The 23,228-nt window shown below is 38.2% G+C and overlaps 1 protein-coding gene across 34 annotated transcripts in view; it reads right to left on the bottom strand.

The window, feature by feature from the left end:
* Window positions 1-23,228, bottom strand: part of CLASP2 (cytoplasmic linker associated protein 2) — a 145,761-nt gene that overhangs the window by 80,869 nt on the left and 41,664 nt on the right. For 26 of the 34 annotated variants that reach the window (XM_054515117.1, XM_036405153.2, XM_054515121.1 and 23 more), the window contains one exon: window positions 7,470-7,616. In XM_054515117.1, coding sequence (XP_054371092.1) covers window positions 7,470-7,616 — 147 coding nt within the window. Of the gene's footprint in view, window positions 1-7,469; window positions 7,617-8,119; window positions 8,317-23,228 lie in introns of those variants that run through there. The other 8 variants (XM_054515158.1, XM_036405285.1, XM_054515187.1 and 5 more) reach the window with 2 other exon arrangements.

The following is a 23,228-nucleotide window of genomic DNA, read 5'->3' as shown; positions in this document are numbered from 1 at the left end:
TTCCTTTGTACACAGTTTCACAGGTATGAAAGATTAATAATACCAGCTCTTGACAGATATGCTGTGGCAATCAATTGAATTAATAAACATTTACCAAGCACACAGTAAATACAAATATTACAAAACAAGGAAAATAACAGTGCTATACTTAGCACAAAGTTTAGACAGCATACATTAGGTAAGACCAAAGCCTGGATGTGGAAGAAGACAAGCAGTTCCACGAGCAGCGAGAACAGAGATGCCTGACTTTTTAGGCTTATCTCAAATGGATTAATGTTGGTTTCTACTCAACTGGAAGCTCATCCAGTCATCTTTCTACTCATGCACAATGTTCACGCTCCCATGGTAATCTTTCAAAGCACTCATGTATTTCTTTTCTCTACTGGCACTCAGTTTTCATAAATAATTAAAAGGACATACATTTGTGACCCTGGCCCATTTGTTCAGTTTCAACAGGTGAGTTTGGAAGTTATGCTAATTTTATGAATGTGATAGCATTAGTCTTATTTTCAGTTTTTAATGTAACTTCCTAATAACCTATTTACATTTTACTTTAATTTGATCCTAGTTTTACATTTGAATGGGGAAAATTGCACTAATTATTTTACATTACAGAAATTACTGAGAGCAAGCAGGAACACAAACAATTGGTTTATACCATCTGTAATTCTGATGCCAAAACAGAATGATTTGAGATACTGTGACGTAATAGTTTCAGTAATATAGAATTTTCATTACTGTTGTCAGTATCCATTTGTGTATTCCATTCTGGAACAATTTAAACAGACACTTTAATAACAACAATTCACACCACCTGTCACCACAAACTACAGAATTACCATTTTTGCATGTTCTAGATAATACATTTTTATCTTCTAGAAGTTCACTAGGGCAAGACAGAAGGTTGGAGTAACTTGACTTTGAAGTGTTGTTTTTTCTCTTACACTGTAAAAATAATTTAATTTATACGTTCCAAAAAATAATTTCCAACACAGGTGCAAATACTTACATTACAAAAATAAATTCCATTCCCTGCTTCTCTGTTTGAAAGCATATACCATTGTCAAAAGAAATGAAACAAGTTTCTTAAGCCTCTTCTCCCACACACCAACACACCACCCCTATGAAGAGGAATCACACCTGCTACTCCACAAAGCAGCAATACAAGAACAGTTGTTTGGAATGGTTGTCTTTGCTTACTCTTCAACACAGTCACAGTCCATAAGGACTCCAAGCAGCAGGGTCAGCTGATTTTAGTCCACTTTCCTCCTCCCTCCTTCCTCTTTTTTCTTCTAGTTTAACTCACATGAAAATACAAACAAATTGCTTCCCCTTCCTATTGCTTCAAATAGTCGGTACTCAGCGTCAGCAGCTAAACAAGGGCTGGGTTGTCTTCCTTATTCTCATCACTGTCTGGTACAACCATGATTGCCAGTAGGATGTCTGGGACTAGAACCCCAGGCAGAGATGTCACAAGCAGGCTGGGCTACATCTTGTGGTGTGCTTTTATCTCCAGACCTCTTCTTTTGTGCTCCACTGGTACTCTCTCCCTATTTTATCCATTTACAAGCTGACTTCCAGACTATGAGCCTTTTGGGAAATGACTGTCTGATATTATATCATGCTTATACCAACATAATGAATCCTACAATTTAACTGAAACTTCTAGAAATTTAGTGAAAAATAGGGTAGTATGAGCTATCACTTCAGTGACACACAGAAACCAGAGAGACTAATGAACAGTGTTATGGACACATAGACATATTTTCTAAAGGTATATGTATAGGTGTGTATACATATAGATATATTCATAATTTATCATGTTTGTTTGTTTTCATTCAGATGCCTTGCTAAGATGGGTTTTTCAATCCCCCTCCTGAAGAGAGCTTCAAAGGAAGGTATTTGCTACAGGAATGGAAACCCCAGTGATTGCACAACCATTTATAATGTCCAAGGAGAACAGAGGACTGATCGTATGGAAGGGATCCCTAACCTCAAATGCCATTCACGGGAATAAACAACAAAATCCAGTAACTCTCAGGGAACACAGAAAGCTGAAAGTCCTCCTACCTCCCTGAACTCTGTATTAGGTTAAAATAGCTGCAGTTCATGACCATAGGGTTGCAACCCAGCAATTCCATGGGCAAGGATCTCCTGGGATGGAAGTTAATTGACATTAACTGTGGGGAAAAGGAAGCAAACAGGCATTCTGTAACAAATTCTCTGATTCAGACTCTGACACCCAAGGCTAATCTCTAAGGCTGCTCAGAATGACAAAAAGACTTTTCAGCTGGGATGTTGAAGAAAAATCCTTGAATTTCACCACCACCCAGAAATAAAAAAGGAAACAAAGTGTCACAGAATGTCAGGGGTGCTTTGCTGACTAATATTACCTCAGAGCAGCTTTACATCATACAAAGGGCCGGGGTAGAACAAGGAAAACCAAAAAGTCCTAGTTTATTTTACACATCAAATAGAGCACTTTGGAAATTACTTAATGAGGGCTAACAAGAATAAGAGAGGAGACATGAATGAACTTCAGAATTCAAAATTTAAAAAAAAACCCTTGTGGGCATTGATTATTATGAATTCTTTTGGTTTTTGTACAAGTGAACATAGAACTCTCTTGAGTCTGGAGACAATCGATACAGTGAACATGACTCTATCTTGTTTCAAGTCCATTCACTAACCTTGTGTATTTACAGTTCCACAATTACTGAAGCCCTTCTAACACAAATGTTTCTTAACTACAGCACCTAGTTCTAATGAGATTAACTTCAACTGGCTGAGATTTCACCTATCTTTCAGTCTCACACTTGTTTATGCAGGGCCTTTTCATTTAAATTTTGTCCTACCAAAGCCTCTAAAGGCTTCAAAATGTCTTCTGCTAGGAAATCAAGCCAAAAAAAAGTAAATAAGCACCATTTTAATACTTTTCAACAAAGATCTGTACATCTTATTGAGAAGGGTAGAAAAGCATAATGACAGATACAAAAACCTAACTTAAATTTTCCTAAAGCTGGGAACAGCTTTCTACAGTTCCCTCATGTATAGTATCCCACTACTATAGTGCTCACAGCCTTCTATTGCCAAACTGCTCACCTGGTTCAACCAGGTTTTCCAGTTACTTGATTTCTACAGATACATTAGATACATCAAAAAGTGTAACAATATTGTCAGTGTAAAGCAATAACCAATACATAATATTGCCAGCCTGCCAAAGTACTAAAGATTAAAAAAACCCCAATGAAATACAGATAAAAATATATCATGCAGTATCTTCCTGGTGAAAATACTGCAAGAAGTATGAAGTTCACCTTGTTTCAAATTACAACACTATGACTAATGCTCCACCCCACAGAGGTTTTTGTAAAAAAATTCAAAAGAAATTTAACAGAAATTTCTGTCACTATTATATTTCATCAGCAAGCATTTCTTCCAAAGGCCACATGGCTCTCTTGAGGAATCACCATTTCTACATTTAACCCATTTTGAAGACTACTGACCTAAACTGACATTTTGGGAAAAGAGAGGATGCCAGACTTCTTGTTAAGGCAGCCTGAGGTTTCCTACCCACACTTAGATTACATAAAGCTTCCAAATATACAAGCAGGCAATTCCCTAGAAGACTTGGAACAGGGCTTTCAAATTTGCAAGAGAACTTGCCAAAGACCTCTGAGAGATCTTGAACAGCACTAGGAGAGGAATATAGCTCATCTGGCTGACATGAACTCAAGCCCTTTTCTACTGTAAATTATGGTGTCCCTTACCATTAAGTAAGAGCTGTTTGAGCCATACTGCCAAGAAAAAGCCCCTGAGTATCCAATTTCTGCAAGGGCGGGACACAGAGTGCACATCCTCAGTAATAAGAAGGCTTTAGAGCAAAGAGGTATTTCCAGAGGCTCTACCACCTGAATGAGGAGCTGAGAGCAAGTGTATCAGACGTAAGTAGATCAGCTGTGTGCTTGCTGGCAAAGGTCTAACTTGGCAAACTGCATTGACCATGGAATAAGAAATATGCAAAAAAAAGCACTGTCCCATTAAGTGGAAGACCTATCACTTCTCATTCATCACTAACAAGAAGCTCAGTGTCTGAACATCTCCAAGCAGAAAAGCCGGAGGAGAAACAGCCTGCTGGATTCTTTACTCCCAGGGCAGGAAACCACTGTGGCTGCCTGATCTGGTACATTTTTTGGCAAGCTGTCTTCAGCAGGCTTGATCATGCCTGTCAGCAAATCCACAAGTTCTACAAACCTTCCCATCTCGACTGCAAATAGGAAAATGTCTGGCACAGTCATTCCCAGCACAAGGAGAGAGAATTCCAGGCTGAGTAGGACACTGCTATTGCTCATGTAAGACCTGTTTTACCTGCCTTCCTGGACAATGACGTTGCACTTCCAGTGCCACCAAAGTATGTTTCCTACATTAAAAGGAAAATGCCCAAAACAGTGAGAAATTCTTTTTTTTTTAATATCAGATGGGTCCTTTCACTTGAACAGCATATCTAGGCAGTGGTGGAATTACCCATTTCTTCCTTAAGAACCATCTTCATGATGTATATAATGAAAAGCCAAGCACACAGGCATCTGAGGTATAATTCAGCAGGTGTCAGCAGGTAAGAAAGCCAAAGGCATTTCAAATCCTTCGTTTGAAAAAGGAGTTCAATTTTCTTAGCCTCAAGACAGGGTGGCCTCCAACCCTTTCTGGGCCCACGGAAAAAAAATGTACTTTGCCACCTACAACTCATAGGAAAATATACCTTTGTCAAGCAATATTCTATGAAAAGGATCTCTGGGATCCTTTAAAATATAAAAGGCAGTTTAAATGAATGGAACTTGCAGTAATCTCAGTCTTTGCTCAACACAATTTCTATCTGCAATAAATTCTGCCTGGTCACAGAAGGCTGAAGAGGAGAAACTGCAGTAAAAACTTGCTTCAACTGCAGGTCACTTCATGACTTTGGACATTTTTGTGGAAGAGAGATAAAAAGCAACACAGTTAAAGGAGCTGCTCCTTCCTCCAAGGCTGAACTGTAACATCTGAATATGGATTAATGGATATTTGAGAGTCAGAGAAAAGGGACAAGCAGAACCAACAGGTGGCAGAAGCACGAGGTCTGCAGTGAAAGCCTGAAATACCCATCCAGCTTATGAGGAAAAGGCGAGAAATGGCACACCCACTGACTACTGACTTGGAATACAGTGGAGTGCACAAGGATTCGGGACTGTAGGATACAGCAGATTCTTACTACATCAGCAAGAGCAAACAACTTCCAGAACTAAAAATGTACTCCATGGAGATGGCAATTTTGAGGCTGGAGAAAAATCACAGGTGTCCTTTAGGCATCTGCAAAGTTGATCCTACAGAAACTGGATGTGAAAGAGCATCAAGGTTTTGTTGCAGCCAGAAAGGTCCAGGAAGTCTCTAGGATAAACAGAATAGGATGCCCTAACTGGGCTCTCTAAAGACCATGGTCCTCTGTGGAATAAAGCGTTCTAAAGCCAGCATTTTGTCCCATAATGACAGTGTGCCACTAGACACTTCTCCTGTTCCTGTACATGTCTCTAGCAGGCCTTTCTGACCACTGTCAGATGGGACAGTGGACTGCCCAGGCCTCTTGTCTGACCTAGTGTCATTGTTCATATGAAGATTATTACAGAAAACTCCTCACTTCTGGAAGAGACTATGACCTTATTGTTTAAGAAATACATTTGACATCTACACCAATGTTCTTGATTAGGCTAGAAGATGCAGGATTTGTAAATAATGTATTAAAATTCTGACTACAGACATCCTACAGAATGAAAAAAGAAGGGAAATAGATGGGTATGTAAACACACCCCAATATTTTCCTCAGTTGAAAGGAGATGGTATAAAGCAAGGAATGACCAAAGTATTCTGGTTTTAGCATGCTTAATTTTAATTCTTTTAAAGTTTGGCAATATAGGAAAAAGATAAAAAATAGTGTACAAATTTTTTGGGTTTTAATCTGCTTTACTACTACTATATTTTCAGATAAACTGAAAAATCAGTGAGTGGTTATTCTGTTCTTATCTCCCTTCACCTTGTATCTCCATGTTTTTACTGCAGAGCATGTAAAGATGTAAAGTGAAAGCCTACATGCAAAAAAAAAAAACATTAAAAACCATCTATATTTAGTAAAATATTATTAAAAGCCCATATTGAAATAAAGACAAATCCTAAGCATTCAGTTCTGGTACTATGTATGTTAGTCTTGCATGCAAAAAACACCCATGCTTCAGGTTAAAGTGATTACATTATAATTAGTTATTGATTTATATTTACTCATTTATAACACTTACTATGTGCTATAATAACAACAATAATAAATATCAGTGAGATAATTTCCTTTATGGAGTCTTTTAGGTGGTATTTTCTGATATATATTCCTATCAATTCTCAGTTACACTATGACAGTGTTGATGCAGCCCTATGGAAATCATTTCAATTTATTAGGAATTCTTAAGATTACTATTGAAAACCAATAAATTTTCAAAACATCAACTGTATCTTAGTAATGTGAAAATTTAAAGCAGCTTATTTGCCATGCATATTTTCTTCCAAATTTTATATTTGCTTTGCAGATCACATATGAGATTACATGAATAGGAACATGGGAAAAATTACTCTTACAAAAACCCCTTACTAAAAGAATCACTTATTCATAAGAACCCTGAACCTGAAGCATGGTATATTTTCACAGAATTATGGGGGGTTTTTTTGAATGTGTACATGAACCATAAAAAAGCAGCCACTTCTTTAACAGTAAACAGTTGCTTTTGTTAGACTACCCCCGCCCTAAAAAAATGCGGATTTCCCTGTTCTAAGATCATAATTACTAAGCATTCCTCATACACTGCTTTAAAGCTACACCATGCAAAAAAATCCTGCCAAGGGTTTTGGCCCTTATATTTTATCTTTCACAACCAATTTCACAATACTGACAGTTAAAAGAATAATAATAAAAGTCATCCAGATGTAACACACACCTCTGATGAAGGCTCTGGGTGATGGCTAATCCTTTCTAGCCACGTGAAGCAGTGCAGACCTACAGTAAAAAATTAATCTACACAGACCTTCTCCAGAATTTCACAGGATATTTATATATACAATAAATGCAGCGTGGATTCCAGCAGAGACACCCATACATATATATGCATATATACATGTATTTTTTCCTTTCACCAACATAAATGCTATCTCCAGACATTAATTTTATTTATAATATGAGAGACCTTTATAAGCTCAGTGTACACTCACAAAAACAGACAGATATGCACACACCTTTCCAGATGAATAATTACATAAAACAGGGTCCCTTACTGTTCTCAGCTCTGCAAAAATACTGCAGTCATGAATTAAACATCACCTTCCAAAGTTCTCTGTTTTGTGCCTCTCTGGCAAGGTTTCTGGGAACACTGATTAGAATCTGAATAGCTTTACATTACCTCCAACCTTAGGCCCACCAGCTGATCCTGGCTTTCTTGCACTGTTTGAAGGATTTCCTGGCTTTTTAGGTGCTGGAACCTTGAAGGCTGAAGCAGCTGATGATGGCCTATTTCCATCCACTGACTCTTCATCATCAAAGCTTTTGTCTAGAAAAAGATACGTTAAATAAAAATAGAGCTATTAGAATGGGTGTATTTTCATTTCCTAACAAACTATTTTCCTTCACATTTCACAGAAATTCACAAAATGCATAAATAAAAACAAGTACTTATCACTTTGTCCTGTTTCTGATCTTGGAATAAATTACAATGGGAGATAAACAGCATTTTCCACATTTCACATTTTTATAAAATATTATTTTAGCTTCATAATTAACCACAGTAGAACTGAGCATAAAAAAACGAATCCTACACATCCACTCCCACAAAGGAAAAAGATCTTTGCAGAGACCGAATTTTTTAATAATTTCTTAATATTTTCCCCAAATGAAAGCCCTTAATATAATTTTAATCATTCCAGTCTACCGAAGAAAAATGCTTCTCCTTTTCTTTCTTTCACTCATGCATGCATTTTCTGCTACACATCCTCCCACAATGTGTCTAACTAGCACTCCCTGTCTCCTTCCTTCCACCCAGATTTTTCAACTTACAATCACAGATCCTCTTGCAGATCAGCCGCCTCATTCCTCTGATAGCTCTTCAATCCCCTCACCCTAGGACGGACCCAGCACCTCACATGGCCACATGCAGTAAATTCTTAATACTAATCCAAGATTCTATCAAAATCTGCTCGCAAACACCCTAGATCCACCACTGAGATTTGTGCCGGCATCTTTCTCTCCCTTCCCTGCACTAGGTGCTGCACAACCAATGAGCTGCAAGGTGACATCATCTTCTGGGAGCCAACGCCAGAGGAAAAGGTGAAAATTCTCCATGCCAATAAATTCATTCCCACACATGGTATTTGCCACTATTCCAATCCTTCGTTTGAAAAATTAGACAGGCAGACAATATTCAGAAAGAGGGCTTGCACTCCTCTTTCCTATAATTTCAGGTTTGTGTATTTTTAATCATGAAAGAAATTCAAGCCTAGTGACTAAACAGTCTCAATTCAAAATACTGTGCCTTAAAAGAACCTCAACATATTCCAACAGCAGAACATAATGTTTTCCCCACCCACTTAGGGAAGAAGGATTTATCTATAAGCTTGAGCACAGAAAACATCCAGCCTATGGTTCCTATAATAAATAAAATGGGCGAGGCTGAGACACAGCTGCACTACAGTAATGAAAAACCAATTTAGCATATTACCTGCTCTAAAACCTGCCATCTGTTAAAAAAAAAATATATTGCAAAACTTCATCATCTCTGGAATGGTTAAATGTTTACCCTTTGCTAATTCAGTACTTGCTCCCAGGGAAATGTCAACTATATTTAACAATGTAGCCTCCCAGAGGAAGGCAGCTTACATTAAAGGGTATAGCAAGGTTTTGTCCAGCAGCACTGGCAACACCATCGAACGTCACAACACCCTGCATTTAATGTGTCCAACATCACTGCTGCTATAGTTAGCACATTTTTCTAGCATTTGCCAAAAGCTATGCTTTGCACTAATGAATCTCCATGATCAAAGAAACAAACCATCACAAGAACAATATGGATGCATACTACCAATTTGCATTAATATTACTTGCTCCTCTCCTATAAACACTGATTTTTAAGTGAATCTTGCTAAGAGTAATTGTTTGGATCGGTAAACTCTCCGAATGGGAGGAAAAGGCATCAGCCTTCCCCCTCACTGTCCTGTGTGTTGCCATGGAAACAGCACTCCTGCTCAGCATACGGGCTGAGCCAGAATACATTTTGATTCCTGATGCTTTTACTCTCACTATCTTAAATAGAACCAGACATCAAGAATTTGAGCAAGGAAAACCACTAACACAAAGGCCAGATTAAGTGAAATGACTTAAACACTGTCATAGAAGGGTAAATGGCAAGGGTTAATATCTAGGATACCTGCAGCATGACAGGTAATTTTAAATTAGAAATATCTTGCAGATTTTTGAACAGCATGATCAGATCAACACCAACACGTGAGTATGGAATCATGAAAACAGACTAAAAGTGAAAACAGGCTTCGCAAATAAAAACGGTTCTGTTGCTGCACTTCCAAATCTGATGAAGAAACAGGCAAGACTTTCATGCTACTACCCAACAGCTCTATAATGCTGCACTGATATGCAAATATTGCACAAGCCTTTGAAACAATAAAGTTATTTGCAATACAATCCTAAAAATAGAAACTAAACATTTGCTCATTTATGCAAAATCTCCTAATCAAGAAAAATCTAGACAACCCCAAACAACTGTGTACTTTGGGAACCAGTGACTCAGATAAAATAATTTTATTTTTACCAAACAATTCATTATGAAGGAGTATTAAAGATGCATCAAAGATGGGTAATTTTACAAGGTATTGCTCAACCCCAAAATGTGCAAATAGAATTCCAGGAAAAAAACCATGCAAAAACAAATGTTTCGACCTACTGACGTACTGTGTATATTAGAGGATACATTAAATGATGTTCTTGGCAATGCTGTCAGATTACTTTGCCTAGTTAAAGAGTATTTTTTCATACATTTTAATAATTGTTAACACTGGATTAAAAATCTACACTATGAAATAGTTATATACAGTTTTTCAGTCCACATAAAACTCATCTTTTTAAAATAAATGTCTATTTTTTTTAAGATGCACAGAACTCATTTAAGCCACTGATACATGGGTGTTCTTAACCAGACTTTTCATGGTTTATGTTAAAATAAATTAAAAATTGCTGTGCAGTTACTTGAAGTGTTCCAAAGTAAGAGCACAGTACCATAAGCATGTAAAATTAATGGCTGAAAAGGATCTGTTTGAATTCTATTAACACTGAAGTGATAATGCAGCTGAGCCTCTTTTGTTCTGGATTTGTTTATTTTTTAAATAAACATAAGCAGGAAAATTTCATACTGTCTTTTAAAGAAACCACAGCTTTTCCCCACCCTTTTAGGCCTTTACACTTTTACTTCCCTAGGATTTACCATCAAAATCCCGAGTGATCTTTAGGGACATTCCATTTTCAGAAATATGCCTTACACTGTGAAGATCCAAAACCTGAAGTCTGTATTTACAGCACTTCATGAAAACAGAGCCCAATACTTGCTTCCCCTACAGTGCACCTTCCATGTGCTCTCACTCATCTGCAATGACCCACTTGTTGGTAGCTCCTGTAAAAGCTCCATGTACTTCAGCATGAGGAAGCCCAGCTCCAGTTGTAACTGTTGGTCCCCAGGGCATAATCAAGGAGCAGTTCTGCTCAATCTGGCTTTACTACATGCCTTTGGCTGGCCAAAGGAGCAGGGATGGAGCTCCTGACAGCCAACATACAGAGCATAGGGATCACTATATTTCAGTATCAAACTGTGCCTCTAATGTTAGTTTTATGCAGTCTACAAAAATATATCTCTATAACAGGAAGTCATAAAAGCCTAAATGTAACTGGCATTTCAAAACAAAGCCATCTGATAGATGCAAACTTTTTTCATACTAAAACGGCTGGATAATTTTCATTCTAGGTAATTTTAACACTTTCAGAGTATCAAATTTTACATATGCAAATAGACCTGACAGCTGAGAAAGCATTATTCAAATAGTGTTTTAAAACAAAGCTCCAAGGTACTAAATATAAAAAGCTGTATGAATTGCTAGCAACCCACAGAACATATTAAAAGCAAAACACAATAAACTAAAGACACTGAGCCTCACTAAAGTCCCACAACATGTTCTTGTACTTGATATACAGTATTTTAAACCATAGTGCATAGGGAGTTTTGGAGGTAAGCACACCATACAGAGAAGAGCCTGGAATCTTGTACTGCCAAAAACTCCTGAAGAAACCTGATGAGCACCAAATGCTTTCACTCTGGTACAAGCTCTCTTCCAGATGAACAACTTCAAAGCAGGGGAAGAAAAAATTCAAGAAAAGGTTGTTTTTACGTTCACAAAGCTAGGAACTCAGGATGTGAGCATTATAAGGGTTCTCTTCTAATGGCGGGCAGATATCTGCCCATAGGGGATGCTTTGCAGGTACAGTGCACCAAGTGACTGCTATCAACAAACTGCTGTGCATTTCTACAAAATCTCTGAAGAGCTGTCTAAGAAATCTTTCCAGTAAAAAGCCTCCAAACCAACCTGCAGGACACATCAGAACCCAAAGTCCACTCCACTTTCAGACCTTATGATTTACCAAAGTTATTTGAAGATTAAATGCATGCAGACAGACCAAAACTTGAACTATCACAGAGCATTAAAGAGTAAAACTCTTAAGAAACAAACTATGTCATTTGAACTAAAAATAAACAAAATATATGTGCTATCTTCCTTGTAGCATTACTCTTGGGGGCCAAATCACAAATATGTAGTGTATGTTTTCTGAAGTATTCCGGGAGATCAAAGCATAAACATTTATAATGAAACTTGATATTCAAAGAACATTCTAGTACTCCCAATATTTTAAACTCTACTAAACTCTACTAAACTAAACTGAACAATCTACTTACTCCATTTGCCTATACAGCAGTAAAGGTAATTATGTATCCAGTAAATGGAAAGATATATCCAGTGACAAGGAGAATCTAGGGAGAAATCTCAAGTTTTTCATGTCCAGAGAGAAAAAATATTTCATTTTCAAAGAAGATTAAATTAGAATACATTTATTGTTACTGCAACTCAAGCCTCCACCTTAGCTGGTTTGAAGACTCATATAACTAATGTGACATTCTGGTGTCTAACATTTTCTAAGTCATAGTCAATAACAGAGAAATAAAACACAGTATCACCTACACAGCAGTACAAATACAAGATCTATATTCTACCTGTGCTACTCAGCAGCAGGAAATCAAAAGTTAACTGACTTAAAGGAGATCCTCAAGTGACACCATGAGGGTGAAAAAACTGGATCCCCTGCAGTAAAACTTAACTAAAGCTGACAATAAAGGCAAATCCAGATACTGTTTTCAGTAGCAACATCTTACATATCTAACACAACTAGGGTTTGTAAATACCAACTTGCAGTATTTTACTGTAGACTGACAAGAGTCAAACTAGAGAACACAGTATACTTAATATTTACATATTTAATGAAACTGCTTTTAAACTGACTTCTGTTCAAAATATTTGTATCAATTTTACTTCAATAACTGATTATTACAAGCTTTGCCAACAAATACTGGTTTTTACCTACTGTTAACACTTCCTCATTCACACCACAAAATATTTATGAGGACAACTGCAAAATCCTGCCTAAGCAGAAGAACCCCAAGTAGATGAACTCTTTTAAATTTCCCAGTCACTCCCCCATTCTGTGCCTACCAAGACACCCACCCAGTCTCCCTTCAGTGACTTATGAACATAGACTGCATCAATTACTTGGAACATCTGGGACTGGATCATTAGCTCAATTCCAGATGAACTGGTGTGGCCTACAACAACTTCAGCCAAGCATGAAAATGAAGCTGCAAGCACTACACATGCATCAAGTTAGCTGATCCCTCTAATCCATACTTCAAGCCAATGTCCCACATCATTGAGTGAGAACTTTATCCCTTACACATCAGGCATTCCATACAGTCCAAATCTGTTTGTCCTGACACAAAGGACAGGATTCATTTGCCTAAGCACAGTCATCTAAAACCAGTTTAGACAGTCCTGGGCATCCTGTCTGGCGGCCAGCTGACATTCCAGAAGGCCACAGATCTCTTGCAGTTCTTGTGTCACACCAGCTCGCTCCACGTGGCTACTGAGGATCCTGCAAGGCACCTCCAGTGGCACCAGACTGTGGCAGCAGCTCTCTGCCTACAGAGAGCAACAGGCACAACTTTCCCAGGCATTGTCCTCGGGAAGGCTGTGAGAAGATCAGAGAAAAGAATGATAAACAATTCTTATCTTCACTTGCTGCACCTGTTGAACATGTGGAATGTGTTATGGAGATTTGTTTACCAAAGAGTGGTTTCTTAACTGGCCAATGGTGATGGTGTTTAGATGGAAGGACCAGTTGGGTCCACGTGTATCGTGAGTGTAAGGACAATGGGCTTCTTAATAAGTATAGAATAATAAAGTGATTGATCAGCCTGCTGAGAATCATGGAGTCAATGCTAATTATTAACTAGCTGGGGGCCTGTGGCGACACCAGACACCTACAGCTGGAGAGATGAATTGCACCTAAGAAGCCTCAGATTTATCATAAAGGCATCATTCCTTGGCATTCTCCTCATGCCACAGCAGGTCTTGGGCTCCTAAACCATTGGGAGACAAATTCTCATGCTCAAACAAAAGCCTGCTTCCCAAAGTGATGGAGCATGGCTCTTCCTGGGACAACAGTGGAGGCACAGAAGTAACATGAGGCCATTTACTGATGGATTTAACTTTACTTCGTGTTACCTCCTTCGCTACTCTTTGCCTTCCTGAAGGAAGCAACTGTACCAATGATAGTGCTTGCAAATGGTTCTCTTCTGTGCAATACATGCACAGAATACATGCTCACCAACAAAATCTCAAACTCCTACCAGGAGAGACTCCTTTTTCTGCAGTAACTTCATAGGGGATAAATAAGACAAAAAAATACCAAGGAGAACAGTGTTTGAAGAACAGAAAAACTTGGTTCAAAAATCCCACAGAGTTCTAAAACCAACCATGTTCTTTCGTATGCTATTTTTTCAGGCAGTTCCAGTGAACTGGTGTCTTCAAAAAAAGAAAAGAATCAAAACGGCAGCAAGTAAGGGGAGCAAGAGTCAGTAACCGAAATAAGTCAAATATTTATCAGTTAAATTTTGCTGTTGATCTGATCTCAAATTTTAATAAAGTTCCCCTAATTTTTCAACAAGCAAAGAAAAATATGGCTCTCCTACAGTCCATTAATCAGTTACAGCACTGAAAGAAGCTCACATGTGCTTTTGGGGGAAGCTGTATGCCTTGATCTGTTCTGCTGTATGCATTTGATCTCTTTTAAAATATGACCCTCAATAAATAGGACAAAATAAAACGAGGAAAATAAGGAAGAAAATACTAGACCTAACAAACATTTTAAAAAAGAAATATTTAGAAGTGGCAATGGCACATGCCAAAATAATTATCCACATTTAATACAGGCCTATTCCCAAGACATTTATCTATTCTGCTCCACAGTTTCATGAAGGACTATGTTAAAAAAAGATTAATTCAAAAAAATTTAACATATCCCCAGTATTATTTTTCTAACCCCATAGGAAAGTTAGTCTTACAGTTTATCTTACTACTGTCTGGATGTAAGACAAGACTTAACTACAAGGTTTCAAATAAAGCTGCAATAAGCTCAAATAAGCAACTGAGCTAATTTTGCTCCCAAGTAAAGCTTCATTCCCATTTCTAGCTCTAGAATATCTCCTGTAAACCCAAGTACTTTTCTAATTTTTACCTATTAAAGTTGAAGACAGTTTCTGCAAATCCTCCCATATTTTAAATTTTTACAATATCTGTAAAATTACCATAGTCCACATGTTTAAATTAATTAATAAATAATTAAGTCCTTCCTAAATTCTTGCAACTGGACTTTCTTTTGTTACAAATGTGTAACATTTCCCAACTGTTACTGAACATTTCCCAGCAAATTTACTGAAAATTGAAGACACCGTCAGTATCACTGTATTTTAAAATCATCAATTTAACTCTCTTTACATCCTTCCTGTGGCACATTCATTGAACGGCCTTCTGAATCAACACTTAATAGCCTACAACCTATTAGCAAACAAAGCATAATTTTCTCAGTAAAAGGGGAAGAGAAAGGATAATGAGGTTCTCCAGAATTCATGACAAGGTCAGCTTCTAAAATAGGATTCAAGACTAAACAGCAAGGCTGAAAATAAAACTACGTAACGTTATTGTTCTTCAACATCTGGACTATGTTACTGCTCTAGGCCATGCTGTTTGGACCACACTGCACTATGTCCAGCATTAACAAGTCAGGTGCCTTTTAGGCAGGAGGAAGGCAAAAAGGTGTAGAAGGACACAGACCTGTCTTGCATAAGAAATCAAAGACTGAAAGTTTTTGGCATTTTAAACACAAATTTTGAATCACTAGCTGTAACACAGAAACTGACAGGATACTCCTCTATTTTGGCACAAAGTAAAACATGCCTACCACAGCACAAATTTTTTGCTCTCTTATGAAATACCAGAATTAAAGCTGAGAAAGACAGTAACTTCTGGAGCACTCAAGATTTCTGCTAAATGAGTGACTACTCCCTCAGAGAGTTTCCCTATCCAGACACTGATTAAAATAAAAGCAGGTAATTCATTTTAAAACGTGGTAAAAAAAAGAAAGAAAAAGAAAAAGAAAAAGCCCTAACAGAGCTTTTACTTGATGCCTGGTAAATTTTTGTGAGCCACTTTACATAAAAGGCTCCTAATTTCTATCAGAAGTGATGGCTTATTTAACTGTTGAAGCCCTTCTGAATTCAGTCCTCACTTGTGGCCAAACCCTTCACTCAGTTGCTTAAGATGCCCTCCAAAAAAGCTGCCACTTCAAGTATCTTCTTGAAGTATCAACTCCACTATTTGCATTTAAAATACTATGTAAGCCAGCAGACAGTCTTTGCTCAGTAGGCCTGGTTTAATTTCTGTCTTTATTATTTCATCCCCAGAAGTAATTTTATCTCTTTCTTCACAAATTCCTTTTGCTTATACATCAAGTATCCAATTCTCAATAGATTATCAGTGAATCTATTGATGACCTATTTTAAAACCAATATATTTATCACAAAAGTGGGTTTTATCTAGAAACTACTATCCATGAACTGCAATAATATGCCTAGCATTATTGATGCATGTAAATTCAGAAAAATAGCAAAAAGAACCACCATATTTACCTATCTGCAGCTAAGTCAAACAACTGATATCCATTGAGAAAATATTCCATTCAGGACACTTCCAGTACTTAATTCAGTGACACAGAAGCACCTGGGCTTAATGACTTGAATTTTCAAACTATCAATTACATCACAGCAAAGGTAAGAGAGGCACCCATAAGTACAGTGTTCATTCATGTTTAACATATATCACAAGTGTATGTGATAGGGAAGGGGCACTGGATGTATGCAACATCAATTAGAAGGTTGACAAACAGGGAGCTTAAATTGGGATTTACTATTAGAGCGTGACAGTGACAAATCTAAGTCTACCATCAGAGAGATCATGACAGCAGCTAACATTTGCATTAGTTTTTAGTGTGGCCAATTTCTGCATGTTCAACTCCACTTACATGTTGAAAATGTAAAACAGCAAGGCAGATTGACAGATAAAACAAGGATCCAAGAAGCAGAAAGTGCAATATGAGCACACAGCAGATAAAATATTGAGAGATTTATTTTTCTGCATTTTAGATCCAGGTAGCTTAGGAATTACAAGTTAGTATTTGCACATGAAAACATGCACTCCACAGCACAGAATGAAAGAGGTTGCTAATGGTCTTTTGGCTCACTGACCCACCTGATCTCTGCCTTACACAGTCAGAAATAGAGATTAAGAAAATATGGCAAATTATCTTTCTTTTACTCTCAATGCTGCCACTTCACTTGTGGGTAATAAAACAGGTGGTTTTAAGAGGCCCAATTCTCCTAACACTGGACTTCTTAACATAAAATCGTAAAATGGTTTGGGTTTAAGGGACCTTAAAGATTGTCTAGTTCCAACCCTCCTGCCATGGGCTACCTCCTACCCACCTTTCACTAGACAGGTTGCTCAGAGCTCCACCCAACCAGCAGTGAGTTCCTCCAGGGATGGGGCATTCACAACTTCTCTGGGCAGCCTGCTCCAGTGCCTCACCACCTCAAGTGAAGAATTTCTAGTCTAAATATACCTTTTTCAGCTTAAAGCCATTCCACCATGCCTTTGTAAGACATCCCTCTCCAGCTTTCCTGTATGCCCCCTTTAAGTACAGGAAGGTGCTGTGAGGTCTCCCTGGAGCCTCCTCTGCTCAAGGCTGAACAATCACAATTCTCTCAGCCTGTCTTCACAGCAGGGGTGCCCCAGCCCTCTGATCATCTTTGTGGCTTCCTGTGTACTCACTGAACAGATCACCTCCCTTGCCCTGCTAACCACTCTGCTTTTGATGCAGCCCAGGACAGAATTGGGTTTTGGGGCTGCAAGCCCACATTGCCAACTCATGTCCAGCCTCTCATCCACCAGCACCCCAGAAGCTAAAAAACTCACACCAGATCTGGAAAATCTGAAGTGCTTGGTATATGGCTAGCCAGCTTTAGTAGCTGCCATTTCTCTGATTTTGTGGGAACATGATCCAACTCCCAAATAATATACAGAGACTGTTCCCTCGCAGTGTTTCTAATGAGTTTGTAAAAATCGTCTCAACAATGCTAAGAAATTTTAAACAAAAAAAACCTACACAGAAATGTAGGAAGTTTGACCTTTAAGTTCAATAGCCAACCTCACACTGTGTAAGTTCATTGACCAAAGGACTTTTATCAGGTCAACAAACAAAACAATCCATAATGATAAAAGGATTTGTTGTCAAATAGAAATCTACTCATGATCATTGCTTAGGCAATCATGGAACACCACGCAGCTCCTGACATCTAATGAAAGCAAAAATATCTAATTTGAAGAAAGTAAGGTTTTTCTGCAGGCTCTTAAAGAGCTATGCTCTACAACTTCAGTCCTTCTCACCTTTCCTCAGGCTCCAACTATCCATAAGTTTGAGGGCTTTTAAGCGTTTCTCAGTTGAACTGAAGAATTTTCACATCAATTAAACACACATGAAGAGGAACCAGAGAGATTCTGGTACCATTCTGGTACCATCTTATTGTCTACACTCCATATAGCTGGGCAATTCCTATGAGTTTTAAATTGTAGTTATTTCTTCTAAGAGTCTACATACACAGCTGGTTTTCAAAAGGCATTTTCAAGTTATCGACTGCTCTTTCCAGCTGTTGCTATGAAAGTGCATTTTGATGAAGGAGCTGGGCAAAGAAAGCAGACAAAATTCAAACCACAAGTCTTTAAAACTAAGATGCTTTTATAAATACAATACACAGAATAGAATTTCTGATTCAGGTCAATACTACAGGAGACCCTTCACCTCTGAAGGCATTTCAGACACTGAAATGATCCAAACGTAGCTTACTTGCTCATCAGTATTTATTAAAAATAACATGTAACACTAAGGAAATACTCCTGGTATTTCATAGATAACGAAGATGAAAATAAACCCTGCAAGGCAAATATCCAATCAGTCAAGTGGAAGATTCGTGCAACATCTATGAAAGGAAACCCTTAGTAGGCCTTAAATTTCTCCTGCGGCTGTTCACAATTTTAATGGGGTTTTTTTGTTTGTTTTTTTTCCCCAAAATGTACTTGAAAAAATAATTAAAATAAACAACCCCCCACCGAACAATAATGAAAAATATACAGATATAATGGAAAACACCAAAATAGTTTTTTTTATTATGTAACTTGCTCTTAAAAGCTAATAAAAACTGACTCCAGCACTCCAGATAACCAACACTTTTGGATGATAGATTAAACATATCTGGAATCTTTTTAGTGAACTTATGTTTCATGTTTAATGAAAACAACAACAACCACCACTACCCACAAAATTCTTGGACATTTTGAAAATGTGATTTAAGGAAGACAAAACTTGTAGTTATTACCCTAGAATATATTAAAAAATCAGGCGCTCTTATTATTCTAGAAGCTATGCTGGTTTTGAGAAAACAACTGTGTCTGCCATATGTTTGCAGCTCTGTTTTTTAAATTAAAAATGCTCTGAGTTGCACCTTGAATTCTTGCTTGAATTATTTTTTCTATTCACACCACTCTTGAACCTTGCTGTATTCATCTGTTCTCTCTCTCCATCTTTTCATACAGCCCTTGGCTTGTTTACACATTCCCTCCCTCTCCCACTCAGCTGCTACACTTTCCCACTGTTCTTTTACTGCTATTAGCAACAGTACTTGCACTCTACAGACAAAACACAACTCAGAATCTATGTTAATCACTGGGAGTAGCATATGACCTTGCTGTGAAAAGAAGCTTTGCACTGGCTCCGAACAGAAATCACATTGCAGCTCATGGTATCTGTCCTTGCTCTCTCAGGCACAGCCATGTCCCAGACCACGTCCCAAACCATGTGCCCACCAACTGCTAAAAACGGAAGAGGAGTGGTGGGGAGCAACTACAGGAAAAGGACTGCATAATCCTTCCATAGTCCAGGAAAAGGACACCATACCACTGCAGGTCTGGTCTGCATGGTAAAGAAAACACAGGCCCAAACAAGAACAGAAAAGGGAATAAGTGATACACTTCTATCCCCCACAAAAACTTCTGCTACTCTTTATATTCCCACACAGAGGAGGACAGCTCTGAATGATACAAAGCACCACAGTTACAGCCTGGCCAATTTCTAGGCCAATTGCTTTATTTATCATCATTCACAGGACTCTGTTGGTTTAAAAAGTCTCCTACCAGAGGTTAAGAAAAATCAGAAATACACCTCAGAAATCCACATGCACTAAAATAACATATATTTTAAATCATGCTAATGTCTCAAATATCACTGTAGCTTCCATGCCTTTAATATGTCCAATCCCTTTTTGAGTCAAAAGTAAAATATTAAAGCTGTACAGCACCCACGCTTCACAGAAACTAGTTAATCAGATTAAAGACTTAGGAAGACAGCCTTCCCTCAGAAGAACATCAGGGAATGGAAGATAATTGTTCTCATGCTTTAGGACCATGCATAGATTAATCAAGTATTTTGAAAGAAGACAAAACACAAAATTTGATATGCACATGCAGTAAGATAGAAGGATAATTTCTATTTATAAACCAGTCACATATGCTTTATCATCTAAAATCTGGCAAGTGCTTAAAGTCATGAAACATCATTACATTGTATGCCATTTACATAAAAATACACTAATAAATAAAGAAGAGCTTATTCATTATATGACACAAAACAGTATACTTAGTATACACTAGTGCAACAAATGTGTGTACCAAATATGTCCTCTTACAAAGCTGATTATATGCTTTTAGATAGCCCTCAAATACCTTATGTCTGGTACTGCAATATGTTTAGTAGATCTTAAGAAAACCTATGTCTGATCTTCCCTGTAAGGCCATTTGTAGTTTTAGGCAGACAATTTTGTCCTTATCCTAATTACCTTGCTCAGCTGGGATCAAGGGAGTCCCTCACCTATGAAATTGCAGGGTAACACAGCACAGACTGCCAAAAAGGTGAGGAAACACCAGTGGAAGCTGCTGAACTACAAACCCTGGAGAGAGCACACAACACAATGCACACACCGTGACTCCGTCTGCCACCTCCTCAGCAGCCTAATCTGGTTACCAAGGGATAATGGCAGAGATGCATTATCCTCCCCAAGGAACAAGGAAACCAGAGTGAGGAACAGTTCCTGGCTGGCTTTCCTCAGCAGCCTCCACAACTTGCAGGGCAATCCCAGACCTGCACTCACACCAGTATGTGAAATGCCTTTAAGGCTGAGGCAGCGCATGCTTTCCCACTGGCATGCACTCACTACAGTAGAAGTTACGGTCCATTTGTTTGCTGGGCCACAAGCACAGGATAATTTTTTCCCCCTCCACATTCTTCCAACAATAGCTTGGAGAGCTTGAGACAGTTAACATGGGGGCAAACAGAAAATCTGGTTCTTCCCTTTAATCTTCACTTGAGAAATCAGATTAAGATTCAACTGCTAAGCATCACGTTTTATTTACATTTCTGCTTGTGCTCAAGAAAACTGGAAAAAAAAAATCCAGAAAGTTCCCATAAGCCAACGTCTTGCATTCAAGACAAAATTGACATTACCACTTCTAAATAGCATTTCCAAACAACTCTGCAATTCTGTAATATATCCAGGCTGATTAAGTGAGCAAACCAAATAAAACAAGTAAAAAAATCTGCTCTCTGGAGTATCTGCACAATGCCTTCAGCCTAGTCTCACAAATATTAAGTTAAACATACATACTGGCCACAACAAAATGGCCAGTATGTATGTTTTAACTCTCTCATTTTGCAGAGAAAAGTAATTTCTCAAAGGCTGCAGGATCACTAACCTTAAACATTTTCTTCTATGTTGCATATATTAGGACGATATACAGAATATTTGCAAAACAGAAGACCACAGCCAAACCATCGTTAAATTTAGAAAAAAAGATTAAGAAGTTTTCTTAACAGCAACTAAGGTTTTGTTTTCCCTTGCAGTTTCATAACACAACATCAGAAGACTGAATTCCTTGTAAATGTGGTAAGCAGTAGTTTTAAGAGAGACCAACAGCTACATAATCATCCTACACGCTGTTAATTGTATCTGGCATTATTGCTCAAAGCTCCTACACAGAATGTCAGCTGACTGCCTGAACAGTACTTTGTTCTTAGCGCCTTTGTTAATGACGAATTAAATTATACAGAAGAGAGCTCCACAACCACCCTCACTTTATAAACCTCGACCATTACAGAACGACAAAAATCCTACAGCTTTGCCTAGAGAACACGGCTATTTCTTAACATGCTACAACTTGTATTCTTAATCTGCAAGTTACCACAATTCATGTTTACACCATGGAGAACTGTGTTGCCTCACAGGAAGGAAATAAAGATGAAGAAAAACATTTCCAAGAAAAAAAAAATCTCTGCAAGAGTGAGCTTGGTACTTATTCAGTTCTACAGAGACCATGACTTCCCTTGCACCTTGCATATGACAAAAATACAAACATCAGAGAACCGCCCATATTTTTTTTTTAGACTGTACAATCCAGTCATAATTTCACTGCTCTGGTCACAATCATTATCTCTTTTGGTCTCTGACATTTGAAAAAACTAAGTGAAAAGCACACATTTCAGGCTGCCTCAATAAAGAGTCCTTCCCAGGACTCTTACAACTACTGTTTCAGCAAATTCAGATAAAAGATTTAATCTTAATCTGTGATCTTTATAAACCATCTTCTTTATGCAAATCTGCATACATTGTCACTTGTGAAAGCACAGCCATCCTACCTCATCCCTAAACTTGCTGCAAGTCCAATGAATGTGCCTTAAGTCTCTCCAGAAATAATAATGCATATATTTAAAGTCATCAAGGTATTAAGCTCAGAGAACCTGGCTGACACGCAAACCCAAGGGGAGCCATAAAGATAAAACATAAGTCTAGTTTTTAACGAAAACACAACCATATAGTCTGTATTGCTTTACTGACCTACTTTCCATTGGTTTGTGTAACAATACACTGTGCAGTGAAGGAAACGTAGTAACATCCCATGTCTTTATTAAATATACATCCTCAGCTTTAGCAGCAAGGCTCTTCTTTTATGGCTATGCCCAATAAGTATCAATTTCTTCACGTACCAGGGCAGGTTAACATCCGCTTGTTTACAGAGCAGTATAGTAAATTCTGCCTTATCTTGCAGAGGTGGCCAACACAAGTAACACCGAGGCGAGAGGGGTAAACACAACGCCAACATAAAAATGCACAGCGGAATCGGCCAGAGTAGTAAATAATTGAGATCACGGGCCATGCCAGAAACCCAGGCACGGTTAAAATTCCAAGAAGGGCTGGAGCTGCCTCGCTCGGTGCCCGGGTACCCTCCGGCTGCTGCACGTAGCATCCATCGCCCAGCGCCCGGCTCGGGCGGAAGCCGAGCCCGTC

The sequence above is a fragment of the Molothrus ater genome, chromosome 1 (assembly GCF_012460135.2).
Source record: "Molothrus ater isolate BHLD 08-10-18 breed brown headed cowbird chromosome 1, BPBGC_Mater_1.1, whole genome shotgun sequence".
Lineage (NCBI taxonomy): Eukaryota > Metazoa > Chordata > Aves > Passeriformes > Icteridae > Molothrus > Molothrus ater.
Note: the sequence above shows the minus strand (reverse complement) of the source record. Positions and strands in the feature narration are given on the sequence as shown.